Below are 12,705 nucleotides of genomic sequence, written 5' to 3'. Positions count from 1 at the left end.
CGACTTAGTCACAGTCCAGCCTCTGCTTTGCTGGGTGAATATTTGGTCCAATGAGGAGTCCTCCTTTAACCAAGCTGTAATTTTGGACTGCCTCTCATTGGATCATGCCCTTAAAATACCCAGGCTAAGATTTATTATTGATACACTGTGTAGCCTAGGAAGAATAGAAATTTTTACAAATTATAGAACAGTGAAGAAAGAGGATACAAAACTAATTAATAATCTATTCACTAAGAAAGTAAGCGCAGAGAGCGAAGGAAAAGAATTGACTAAGCCGAGAGTTAGAGCACATGTCCTAGTTAAATCAATACTGGGAATAGAGCATTATCTCACTATTTTAACTAGCGCTTATGATCGTTTTGTAGTTACCCGTTTTAGATTTAACAGGTTTCATCATTTAGTGGCCTCTTCTCACGGTTTCATAGCGCGAACCGAGGATAGAGGGCCTTGTGGCTGCGACAATAGGTCTCCACAAGATATTTTACATTTTGTCTTTTTATGCAAATATTTTACGTATCCCAAGCGTCTCTATCTTAACCTCTATTTAAAAGATAAGGGTTTTAGACAGGCTCGAATTGCACTTTTGCACATGCAACTTCTGCAGAATGAACGGACTTTATTAGTGGATACACACTGTTTAAGAGCAATGGTGAGATCTAATTAAACCAGACATGACTAAGACTGAGAGTGTATTTATGATTAGCGATATGTTGACAGAGGTTCTCTGGGAAACCAGTTAGTATTTACAGTCATGTATAAGTTAGTGGTCTTGCAAGAGGAGAGTATATTGTGATGCCATTTTAGACTTATGTTAAGATGAATTATGTTTTTTAATGAAAATGACATTGTTTTAATGTATAGTACCTTTTATGGCTGTGTGCTTCGCCGAATAAAGATTGAATATATATATATATATATATATTCACTGAAAAAACCATAGGTTTCACACATGTTATAGTTAGCGGAAATTTTACTGATAAAAAACCAATGAAATTGCCCCGTTATAGTTAGTGCTGGCAACTATAACTCACGCGACCGCAATCTTATGCTGATGCTAATACTGTATTTAGACACTTATTTGCCCATGTCTTCTTCCATACATTTTTAGCTATACATATATTACAAATATTTTTTTTTATAAAGACACATATGTCATCAGCAGAAGATTGCGGTCGCGTGAGTTATAGTTGCCAGCACTAACTATAACGGGGCAATTTCATTGGTTTTTTATCAGTAAAATTTCCGCTAACTATAACATGTGTGAAACCTATGGTTTTTTCAGTGAATTTGCAAGGTTTTTTAAATGCTAATTCCTAACTATAACGTGTGTGAAACCTATGGTTTTTTCAGTGAATTTGTACGGTTTTTTAAATGCTAAGTTACTTTACGCCATTCGAGGCGTGCGCGCCCACTTAACGCAGTGCGTTCCGTGCACGGTTTTTATCAACTTTCATAAGCCCTGTACATTTGGTGGCCTTCGGCCACCAAAAGCACAGGGGGTGGGGTCAATGTGGATAGTGTTTTTTTTATTTCGATTTTATAATTTCATGTTGCCAAAATATAGTTTTTTTACTGATGTAATAAGCCCTGTACATTTGGTGGCCTACGGCCACCAAAAGCACAGGGGGTGGGGTAAGTGTGGATAGTGTTTTTTTTATTTCTATTTTTTACCGTACGCTTACGGTAAGCGTACGGTAAGCGTACTCGGCGAAATTGCCGAAAAAAAAATAAAACCGTTTTTGCTCTTGGGGGATGTTTGGGGACTCCCTCAACATGACTATGTGGGAGGGAGTTGTCAAAACAGCCCCGTAACATGTTTTTGGGCATCATGTTTGATAAATAACACTCAGTGCGAGAGACAAAATGGCGGACGCCGCTTCCTGGTTTCGGCCGATTCGAATGTTTACTAAGATCTAACAGCCAATCAGAATCGCGCTCGCGCACGCCACCGTACGCGTACGGTAAGCGTACGGTAAGCGTACCGTAAGCGGGCTCAGATATATATATTGATTTAAAGGCTAGTTTCTCAGAATCTACTGAACAGATTTACACCAAACCTACAAAAGGCACTTCCTTGACATAGGGACTACCTCTCTGCCAAATTTCTAGTAATTCTGTTCAGCCGTTCGGGCTGTAGCTCGTTCTAAAGGTCCTATGGAAAAATGCATGGGAAAAACGCGTTTTGGGACCCCCCTTTTATCTCAGCCCCCGCTTGACGAATCCCCCCGAGACTTTCAGGGTAGGAGCGGAGCGTAGCGCCCCACCTATTTTGAGAAATTCGCGAGGATTCATCGACCCGCGCCAAAGTTATTCAAAATAGAATGTTGCGGATTTCCTATGGAAAAGGGGTCCTAACTATAACTACCTACTGGCGACCGCCAGTAGGTAATATATATATATATATATATATATATATTTAGATGCTCTGTTCGTACTGCGTACTCCTTCAGGCAAACAAACGGATACGGACCACAAATCGGTGCAATAGAATTTATTCGGTGTAAGAGGTCGCCATGACGCGTTTCAGCCCTTTCCACGGGCCTTGATCACATGACACAGTGTGTGAATTTGCATTGGTTTATATAGCATACACTTGCAGACGTAGTCATTGGAGCATGTAAGCCTACAACAGCAAATGACATAGAAGAAAGACTGGTAAAAGAACTACAAAATCGTCGGTTAAAAGATAATTATATAACAAAATTGCTGTAAAACATACATGTAATGCCTAAATATAACAAGATAAATCTATGACTAGTCTAGGCACGTAGTGTAAAATAACTGCACATTATATGTCAAATAACCGAGTTCTTAACAAGTTCAAGTCCTTCAAGAGTGACATGTATACTGCAAGTTTTCATGTTTAAAAACCACACAAGATAAAGTGCAAAATTAGTGCAAAAGTGAATGATAAAATTCAAGAGAGCTAGTTGCTTATCTTTTTTCCTTATTTTTTCATTTTTTATATTTTATGACAAGTATTCGACACATTTTTGATGCCAAAAATATTATGGGGGCATAATCAATTCAAGTTAAAATACCATGAAACAGAGTGTGTGGACATAACAAATATTATAACTTATACTGCAATAGTATTAGAGATATGTACTCAAAACAATTTGAGCCGGGGTTTTTTTAATTAATTGCTAGGAGCCCCTGCAATTCCCTTTCTCTATGTTTGTCAATACACATAGATTCTAAGATGTCAATATATATTACCTACTGGCGGTTGCCAGTAGGTAGTTATAGTTAGGACCACGTTTCCATAGGAAATCCACAACATTCTATTTTGAATAACTTTGGCGCCGGTCGACGAATCCTCGCGAATTTTTCAAAATAGGTGGGGCGCTACGCTCCGCTCCTACCCTGAAAGTCTCGGGGGGATTCGTCAAGCGGGGGCTGAGATAAAAGGGGGGTCCCAAAACGCGTTTTTCCCATGCATTTTTCCATAGGACCTTTAGACAGGGCTACAGCCCGAACGGCTGAACAGAATTACTTGAAATTTGGCAGAGAGGTAGTCCTCAGGTCAAGGAAGTGCCTTTTGTAGGTTTGGTGTAAATCTGTTCAGTAGATTCTGAGAAAATAGCCTTTAAATCAATATATATATCTGAGCCAGCTTACGGTGCGCTTACGGTACGCTTACCGTACGCGTACGGTGGCGTGCGCGAGCGCGATTCTGATTGGCTCTTAGATCTTAGTAAACATTCGAATCGGCCGAAACCAGGAAGCGGCGGCCGCCATTTTCTCTCTCGCACTGAGAGTGATGATGAAAATACAAAGCACAAAAACATGTAAAGGGGCTGTTTAGACAGCTCTCACACACATAGCCAAGGTGGGGGGGTCCCCAAAGATCCCCCAAGGCCAAAAACGGAATTTTTTTTTTCCGCTAATTTCGCCGATTACGCTTACCGTACGCGTACGGTAAAAAATTATATAAAAAAAAAAATTATCCACACTCTGTCCACCCCGTGTGCAAATGGTGCCCGAAGGTCACCATTTGTGCATGGCTTCTAAAAATTTTACGAAAAATTAAAATATTACCTTTCAAAACGAAGTGCATCATATGTCCTCCATGTGCGCACGGTGCGCGAAGCGCATCGTGCGTACATGGCCCATCTAGCGTAACGTGGGCACGCGGTGCGCGTAGCGCACCGCGTGCCCACCGTGCGTGCACGGCACTAACTGCGTAAAGTGGGCGCACGGTGCGCGAAGCGCACCGCGTGCTTACTGTGCGCGCACGGTGCGCGAAGCGCACCGTGCGCGCACGGAACGAACTGCGTTAAGTGGGCGCGCACGCCACGAATGGCGTAAAGTAACTTAGCATTTAAAAAACTGTACAAATTCACTGAAACAACCATAGGTTTCACACACGTTATAGTTAGGAATTAGCATTTAAAAAACCTTGCAAATTCACTGAAAAAACCATAGGTTTCACACATGTTATAGTTAGCGGAAATTTTACTGATAAAAAACCAATGAAATTCCCCCGTTATAGTTAGTGCAGGCAACTATAACTCACGCGACCGCAATCTTCTGCTGATGACAAATGTGTCTTTATGAAAAAAAAATATTTGTAATATATGTATAGCTAAAAATGTATGGAAGAAGACATGGGCAAATAAGTGTCTAAATACAGTATTAGCATCAGCAGAGGATTGCGGTCGCGTGAGTTATAGTTGCCTGCACTAACTATAACGGGGGAATTTCATTGGTTTTTTATCAGTAAAATTTCCGCTAACTATAACATGTGTGAAACCTATGGTTTTTTCAGTGAATATATATATATATATATACACACACACACACACACACACACACACAACACCGTGTTGGCTGCATCTTTAATCAGAAAAGCCTCCAACGCTTCACACAATGCTCTTTGTGTTTTCATGGTGTTTTTATTTTTTAATTCCGATTCTAATCGAGCAATTTTTGCCTCAAGGTTCAGTCTTTTTCACTTGGTGCTGCAGAGGAATGTTGTTGTATGCTTGATTACTTCTCTTTTCACCACCGCCTTGGCTGCATTCCAGATTGTCCGCCCAAGACGTCCTCTCTGTTTCATTCTATTTGAAATAGTTTTCCACAACTTTTCTTTTTATTAGCTTGAAGGACCGGGTCTCAAAAAACACTATTTCATTTATCTTCCATGTCCTATAGGGAGGAATCTCTGGGGAGGGGAGACGTTTATTATAATTGTCATAGGTGTATGGTCTGACAGGATGCAAGTACTAATCGCAGAAGTTCTGACCAAGGAATACACAGAAGATATAGTGAATTCCTGAATGCAACCTATGCATATTGGAATTTAATGTGTAGTCCTGCTTCCCTACATGTTGTGGGTGTCAAACATCTATAAGTTTCAGGCTTATAGGAGGGGCATCAACCAGGAGGAAGATTGAAAAAAAATCACATACTTGGTTCAAGGACAACATTGGAATCCCTGCAGACTAACTATCTAATGATCGTTGAGCTAAGTGGGGATGAACCAAGCATGCAACCTTTCTTTGCCCTCATCTGGACCATAAACTGACACTATTGCTAATGTCTAGCCCATGATTGTACCATTTATCAGCATCTTCCTCCTCTATGCGTCTTTGTATATCTTGTTCACTTGGATTGGGTAAATAAGACCTTATCAGAATGGCAGCCCCCTTTGTTTTGGTTAGTGCATTTGAATGGAACTGTTGTGGATAGTAACGAGACTTGCATCTTTTAACATCATCTCACAAGAGGTGTTTCTCCTGCAACAACACCACGTCAGACCTCTTTGTATGAAGCCAATTAAGAAGTGACTTCTGCTTAACTGGTGAGTTGAGACCCTGTACGTTTAAAGTCAGGATATTCAAAGCTTGTCTGTTGTCTTGCACCAGTATCTTCCAGGAGGTTAAACTCTCCCAACTCCTAGATGTATCATCCTCCTTGTCTTTGGATAGAGGACCTATGACAAACTCTCCCAATGGAGGCATCCATTTATCACTAAACAAAATGGACCTCTCAATAGTCGCCGTCAGTGGATAAGAATGTTGAAACAATGCTGTGTTAATAGTGTGTGAAATAGAGAATCCGTTGACGACAGGATGGTGGAGGGTAGTGGTTGGAGATATTGATTGACAGCTCCAAGAAGCCAGATGCATCTAACTAAACACATGCCACAGATGAGTAGCAGAGGAAAGACACATCGGAAGAAAAGAGAAGGATGCAGGAAAAAGGAGGAGCAAGGTGTGCAGCTGGTGAATATCAGCTGTTAGTTATTTTATAACGGACACTCTACTTAAGCTAAAATTACAAATCACGTGCGCAATAAATTGAAATACAACGAATGAACTCGTAATCCTCAATGGCAAACTCTGCTAAAGTATTCAACAAAGCAAAAAAGAGCACATCAAATAATTACCATGTCTGTCAATCTGCTTCTTTCAAGGTTAATGTCCAGTTTGGTGTCCGCTCTGATTTTGTTCGATTCATTCTTCAAAACAGAGAAATGTATTTACTATTCACATCTTTCAAGAAAGGAAGTGTTTTTATTTGCAGGAAAGCATACAGTGTCAGTTTACCATAAGCTGCATCTTGACCTGGTCCAATTCTATTTTCATTTTCTAGGAACAAAAGATTTTTTTTACAGTATGTTAGTTTATCTGCAATTGTATTGAAGACTATCACAAAAACAATGCCTTTGGTTCGCCATTAGATTTTACAAATATTTCGCTTCATTCCAGGTACATGTATAATCGGAACACGTTTGAAACAGGGCCGTGTACATAAATGTATATAATTGGTGTCATTCACTTGATCTGAAGGTTTGTCTGGCCTTCCTGACTGAAGACAGGGAGGGAGGTGGAGTGCTGAGTAGTGGTGTATACTAGCAGGAAGTCTAAAAGGACAATTTGGTGGCTTCCCTTATTAGTATATATTACGCCTGTTACTATAGCTCACGCTTTAGTGAAATACACAATGGTTACTGGCTGTATTTATTTGACTACATTTTTAAATAAGATACATTCCTGGCATGTTTTACCCCAAAACATAAAAAATGCATAAATCCTGTTACATTTTTCAGATATTGATAATTTTTGTGTCTTTTGATTATTACAATTGTCTTGACTTTTTAGAATTGATTTGGAAATGTTATTGTATTGTGTTCTTAAAGTTAATGTTGCTTGGTACTGCTTGAACTAGCACAGATGTGTCTGGGGAAATACCAGCTACTTGTGTCATAGCTACTGGGGGATGAGGAGGGATTCGCGTAGAACTGAATTGTAATCTAACAGAGTGTGTTTATTCAATTTTTGGGGACAAATTAATGATCAAGTTTCGGTCACCTCTACTGAGCAAGGTCCATTTCCCGAAGGGGATTGGGTGGTCTTAAAGTGGCAATGTCCACCCACTCTTCAAAAAACATAATGCCGACCCTGATATTTTTGGAAACAACTGATTCGTAACAGCCTAACTTTTCATGATAGAATAATGGATAAATGTGGTGACATTCATATCAGGGAATTATACATTCTCCAAATCATCTATGAAGCTTATGGATATCCGACGTTGGAAAATCTCCTTAATCCCTCTGCATCCTTGGATACCATCAACCATAGCACCTTTCTCCGTACTCTCAGTGACAGGATAGGTATTGATGACACTGCACTGAAATGATTTGAAGCTTAGCCGATTAACAAATCCCAATGCATTAAAATGTGTAATTTTATATCAACACTCTCAGCTGTCCCTTTTCGGTTCATTCAGGGCCCCTCTATCCTTTATTCATTAGAATCAACTAGATTTTCTCATAATTATTTACCACCTTCCACAAGTAAATTGATGAGATCCAGCTGATGCAATCGTCTCCTGCCTCTCCCATATTGGCTCCTGGACATCCAACATAAAACTCCAGCTTAATCCTCAATAAACAGAATTTCTCCTCTTTTCTCCCCACCCAAACAGCTCACAGAGTCTACTATATGAAAGGATTAAAATGCTACAGGCAGGCATTATCTTCTATGCAACTTCAGCTAAATCACTCATTATACTAGAGAAATCTCTAAATCGCCACCTTTGTGTCAATGAAATTTCGAAGATTGCTAGATATCAAATAATACGGCTGCACAACATCAAACCCCTTATCCCCAAAACAACTTCAAATATGCTGCCCAACTCCAGTCAGACTACATATTTGTAGGGAAATGCAGTACTCACCGCATTCCCCACATCTACCTCATCTCAAAACAAGACTTCACTCATGTTGTCAGACTCTACATGCACTTGACAATTTGACAGATTAGCACCTTTTCTCAATTTCCTCAACTGGCTTCCAAGTGAATCTACTTTTACCTACACCACATCTGGCCTCACCTATATGTCCACTGGCCATGACTCTCTCAAGCATCTCCCACAGGAACCCTACAACTGATCCATTCCATCAGATCTTCAAATCCAATGTGAAAGTACACTTAAAACATGCTGCCCAGCTTATTTTCCTCACTGGAATATGGTCAGTGTTCCAACCCATCCAAGGTGTGCCTCTTTGTCCAGTTCTAGATAAAGCATCAGGGACAACCTCTCTCCTCTGCTCCAGTCTTCTTCTCCCCAATCTTTTCTTCCTAATTTATAACTGTATGCAATTTGTAATCTCCTTTATGAGCCCAAGTCATCACAACCTGGATCTACAAAAGCAATGTCTACTGTCTGCCTTGAAATGATCATAAAGCAAAAAATCGGATGATGGACAGAATGCTGAACAAATCAAACATTCACCCCCCAGTGACAGATTTGGGTTAAATCCATTTTTTGCTCACCACGCCACCCCAGTTTGAACCCAGCTATATGCAAATCAGTCTTTGACCCTGCTCCCCATGGCAACAGTCCAGCCCGAACTGTCAGGCCAGGTCCTCCTTGGACCGGAAACAGGCATCCTGGGACCGGTTTTGGGGTAACAACCCTCACCAGCCAGGCGAGCCTGAATCCAGTGATGCAGTGAGCACGGGACCCACGTCTCGGCATACCCTTCCACTTAGGGCGACAAAAAGAACAGATGATGGACGGAATGCTGAACAAATTAGACAAATGAAAGGAAGGGCACAGGGGTCTTCACCCACTAAACCTCCCGGGCTGGTATTCAAAAGAATGTAGACTTGCTAAAATAGTGCTTTTAGAAGCAGTACAAAACATAACATAACATAAGGTGTATTTGTAAAGCGCACGTTCACCCCTAATGGGGTATCTTGGCGCTGAATAACAGATGTTTAATGTTACCCAACTCAATGGTACTCATTTTATCGAGAGCAACCTTCAGGCTTAGTCTTGAAGGAATGTTAAGCAGCTTGTTTTACCAGAATGCAGCCTTATAGTATTGGTTAAATGAAAGGAGAACCACACAGTAGTTATAAAAATATGCATTTATTAATATAACTCTCTAGTACGATAAAGTATCTTCTACACGAAGATAATCACAAAGCACACAATACTGTAGCACAGGAACAATAGTAAGTAGCACGAAAACATAGTGGGCTCCAGGGGGAGACCTAACCATATACTAAAATAGTGGTACAAGAATCACGACTCGAGTCAAGACAATGTCTAGAGGACGTAGAATCGTTGGGACCCCAAGGAGCCACCCACGGTGAGTAAGCAGGGACCACACGGAGGACGGGTGCAGTGTGAGAACACGACCGCATGCTCCGTACAATTCTATGGGGAAGTCGCGGTTGAAGTATTAAAGTTTAAATACCCTTCCCAGTGGACTTCAAAGAAACCCCGGGAAACTTAAAAGGCTGGAGAACCACCCCACCGTAGTACCAGAGTTGCCTATCCCTGGGAAGCTGGGTGCATAGGTCTGAAGTGACGTCGGAAACCGCCATCGATCCCAATGGAGGACTTCAAAGAAGAGCAGCTACTGGAACGAAAAAAAGTGTCTGTTGGAATCAAAAGGTGGATTTTTGTTGAAGAGTACCTGAAAGCTGAGGGGACAGAGTCTGGGTCACTCAGGAGTGACCACGGGCTCGGTAGACGAATGTCCACCGATGTCTGGTGCTTTAGGTGCGTTGAGGGGGTTCTTGACTCTGCAGCCACATAGACCTGGAGAAGTTGAGGACGACCAGGAGCCGGATGCGAGCTATCCCACAAAGGATGTTGAGTGCTGAGGGGTCAGTGTCCGGCGGGAGCACCAACAAGCCTTGGCAACGGCAACCCACGCAGGTCAAGGAAGGTTATGGTTTGGACCAGCAAGGTCCAGGAGACTCACCAAACACAGGGGAGTCGGGGCAAGCCTGGAGCAACCAGGGGGTCCCAAGAAAAGCAGTGTTGACCCTCAAGGGGACCCACAGGCCGGAGGCACAGGAGCCGTAAGGGGACCTCGAGCAGTTTCACAAAGCAACAGCCCACGGACCACTCGATGCGAGGAGGCTAGAGTTCTTTGTAGGAAATGGTGCCAGAGGTTGGGGCTACTTGGAACCCAGTGCACTTGTTCTGGAAACGCCAAGAAGCATATGCACTTGCAAATGATCGTGGTGGGTACTGCAGCCTCCACGAGGGATTCAAACTCAGTGAGAGGGCAGCTCGGACCTCGTGGGACTTGGAAACCCACCTCCTGTGTTACTGGAACCTTAGGAGTTCGTAGGAGCTCAGGAGCAGCAGACTGGTCAGTCGAGAAGTGGTGACTGTGGTTGCAGGAGAGTGACTCCTTCACTCCAAGAGAGATATCTTCAGTTGTCCTTGATGCTCCACAGGTCCTGCATAGAGCCTGTATGGTGCAAGGGCGCAGACAATGCTTCAGACTGAGAGGGAGACAAAGTCAGGCCCAAACAAAGTCCAGAGTGTCCAGACGGTCGAAGTTCAGTGGTTTCTGTTTCAGAATCTTGTCCACGTCGAATCTAGGGTCTTACAGCCAGGTAAGCCCGTTTGTACCCACGGGAGAGGGTTGGACAGTTTCAGGGGAAACTCCCAGGGGAGGGTCTGGACAGTGGGGAGGTTACTCCCATGTCCTTTGTACAGTTTTGCGATAGAGCATAAGCCAACGGCTCCCAGGACTGGTTTGAACTGAACTATGCACAGGGACACCAAATGCGACTTTCAGTCGCTGGCAAGCAACCCACCTAGGCCCAATACACTAAATCCTGTCTGGGAGGTGGTCACACCGCCCTGTGACAGGATGCCTATTGTTCTGCCTTCCCCTGCTCGAGCTTGGCTCAGCAGCAGGAGGGCAGAAATGTGTCTCTGGTAGGCAGCAACCATTTTGTGCTGCCAGGGACTAGAAGGCTGGTACCAGGAACACCAGGGACCTCACGAAGCTCGTTTCTGAGGGGTGGAATCATACCTCCCACACCAGTTACCAGTGTGGGGGTATAATTCCACAATGTTTGACACCTAACACGATAGGGTTAATTTCAGCCGTTTTAGAGTTGGTCATCACGCGGTCGCACAATGCCACTCTAAATGTCGTAAATGACTGATACACTTACAACCCGGGAGAATGGACTCCGTAGGCTGCAGGGGTGTTCTGCTCCTGCAGTGGCACCCTCTCACTTAGAACCAAGCACCCTGCCTTCAGGATTGTTAAGGCCTGCTATAGGGGTGACTTATAGGTTTTAAGTGCAGTGACCCTTAGATATAGTAAAGCTAAATCCTAATTAGGTGGTGCATGCTCCAACTTACACAGGCTGCATTGGCAGAACTGTAGTTCCATTTTGCATGGCCTCCCCTGGGTGGCATAATACATGCTTCAGCCCAAGGGAGGCTTCTGGGGTACCTATGCCCTGGTTACATGTGTACCATATACTAGGGACTGACAAGGGTACCATAGAATCCAATGTGGAGTGTACCAAGGTACATTTCGTAACAGTTCAGTGAGAAAGCAGATAGACTGGGGTCCTGATTAGCAGGATCCCAATCGGAAAAAAGTGGGGGTAACCATAAGAAGCAGATCCTACTTTCCTCCATATGGTATCTCCGATGACCTCCTGAGAAACTTGGAAATATTGCGCAATGAGGCCTTTGCACAGGTGGAATTTGAGTGGGGATCCGACCAATAGGTTACCCATTAATCGTGGACTAGGACAATGTTGTGTGCTTGCCCCCACATTGTTCAGCTTATAGATCAACGGAGCAGTAAAGTGGTTGGCAAACTGCAATCATGATGCACCAAAATCTGCTGGCATTAGCACCCCAATTCTCATGCTTGCAGACGATACTCTCCTACTTTCTAGAACTCCACAAGGCCTCAATCCCTATTGGATGATTTCATGCCATTTTGCACTGTAAGGGGATTAGAGGTAAACCCTACAAAATCAAAACTTATGGCATTGAATCCCCATCGATCCGTCAGAAGCAGGATGTTGGTAGAGTGGATGCCCCTAGAACAAGTAAAAAGCTTCGAATATAATGGTGTAAGATTGGCAAGATAGGATAAAGCAGAGTTATCCTATTACAAAGGGAGTCAGCAATGGCAAGGAAATACAAGCCCACTTCAAGTGACGCTGTATCATCAGCTCTCAAGGCTTATAGAGTCACTGAGTTGTCAGGGGCCACATATGGGGCGGAAGACTGGGGCTGTGCAAACGTGTCCTCGCTAACTCAAACCGAAAATAAATGTATTAGGTAATTGTTTAGCCTGCCCCAAATGCTTTCCTCTTATTCCCCGAAGCACTGTTTTTTTGGGCACTAAATATGATAGACCTTGTGGTGCTCCCAAAACCTCTACCAAACTGGTTACAATTA

The 12,705-nt window shown here is 42.9% G+C and overlaps 1 protein-coding gene across 6 annotated transcripts in view; it reads right to left on the bottom strand.

The window, feature by feature from the left end:
- Positions 1 to 12,705, bottom strand: part of CCDC90B (coiled-coil domain containing 90B) — a 152,425-nt gene that overhangs the window by 43,393 nt on the left and 96,327 nt on the right. For 4 of the 6 annotated variants that reach the window (XM_085623225.1, XM_085623229.1, XM_085623230.1 and 1 more), the window contains 2 exons: positions 6,555 to 6,596; positions 6,395 to 6,466 (listed from right to left, as the gene is read on the bottom strand). In XM_085623225.1, coding sequence (XP_085479351.1) covers positions 6,395 to 6,466; positions 6,555 to 6,596 — 114 coding nt within the window. The remainder of the gene's footprint in view (positions 1 to 6,394; positions 6,467 to 6,554; positions 6,597 to 12,705) is intronic. The other 2 variants (XM_085623226.1, XM_085623228.1) reach the window with 1 other exon arrangement.

Source organism: Triturus cristatus, chromosome 8, assembly GCF_964204655.1.
Source record: "Triturus cristatus chromosome 8, aTriCri1.1, whole genome shotgun sequence".
NCBI lineage: Eukaryota > Metazoa > Chordata > Amphibia > Caudata > Salamandridae > Triturus > Triturus cristatus.
Note: the sequence above shows the minus strand (reverse complement) of the source record. Positions and strands in the feature narration are given on the sequence as shown.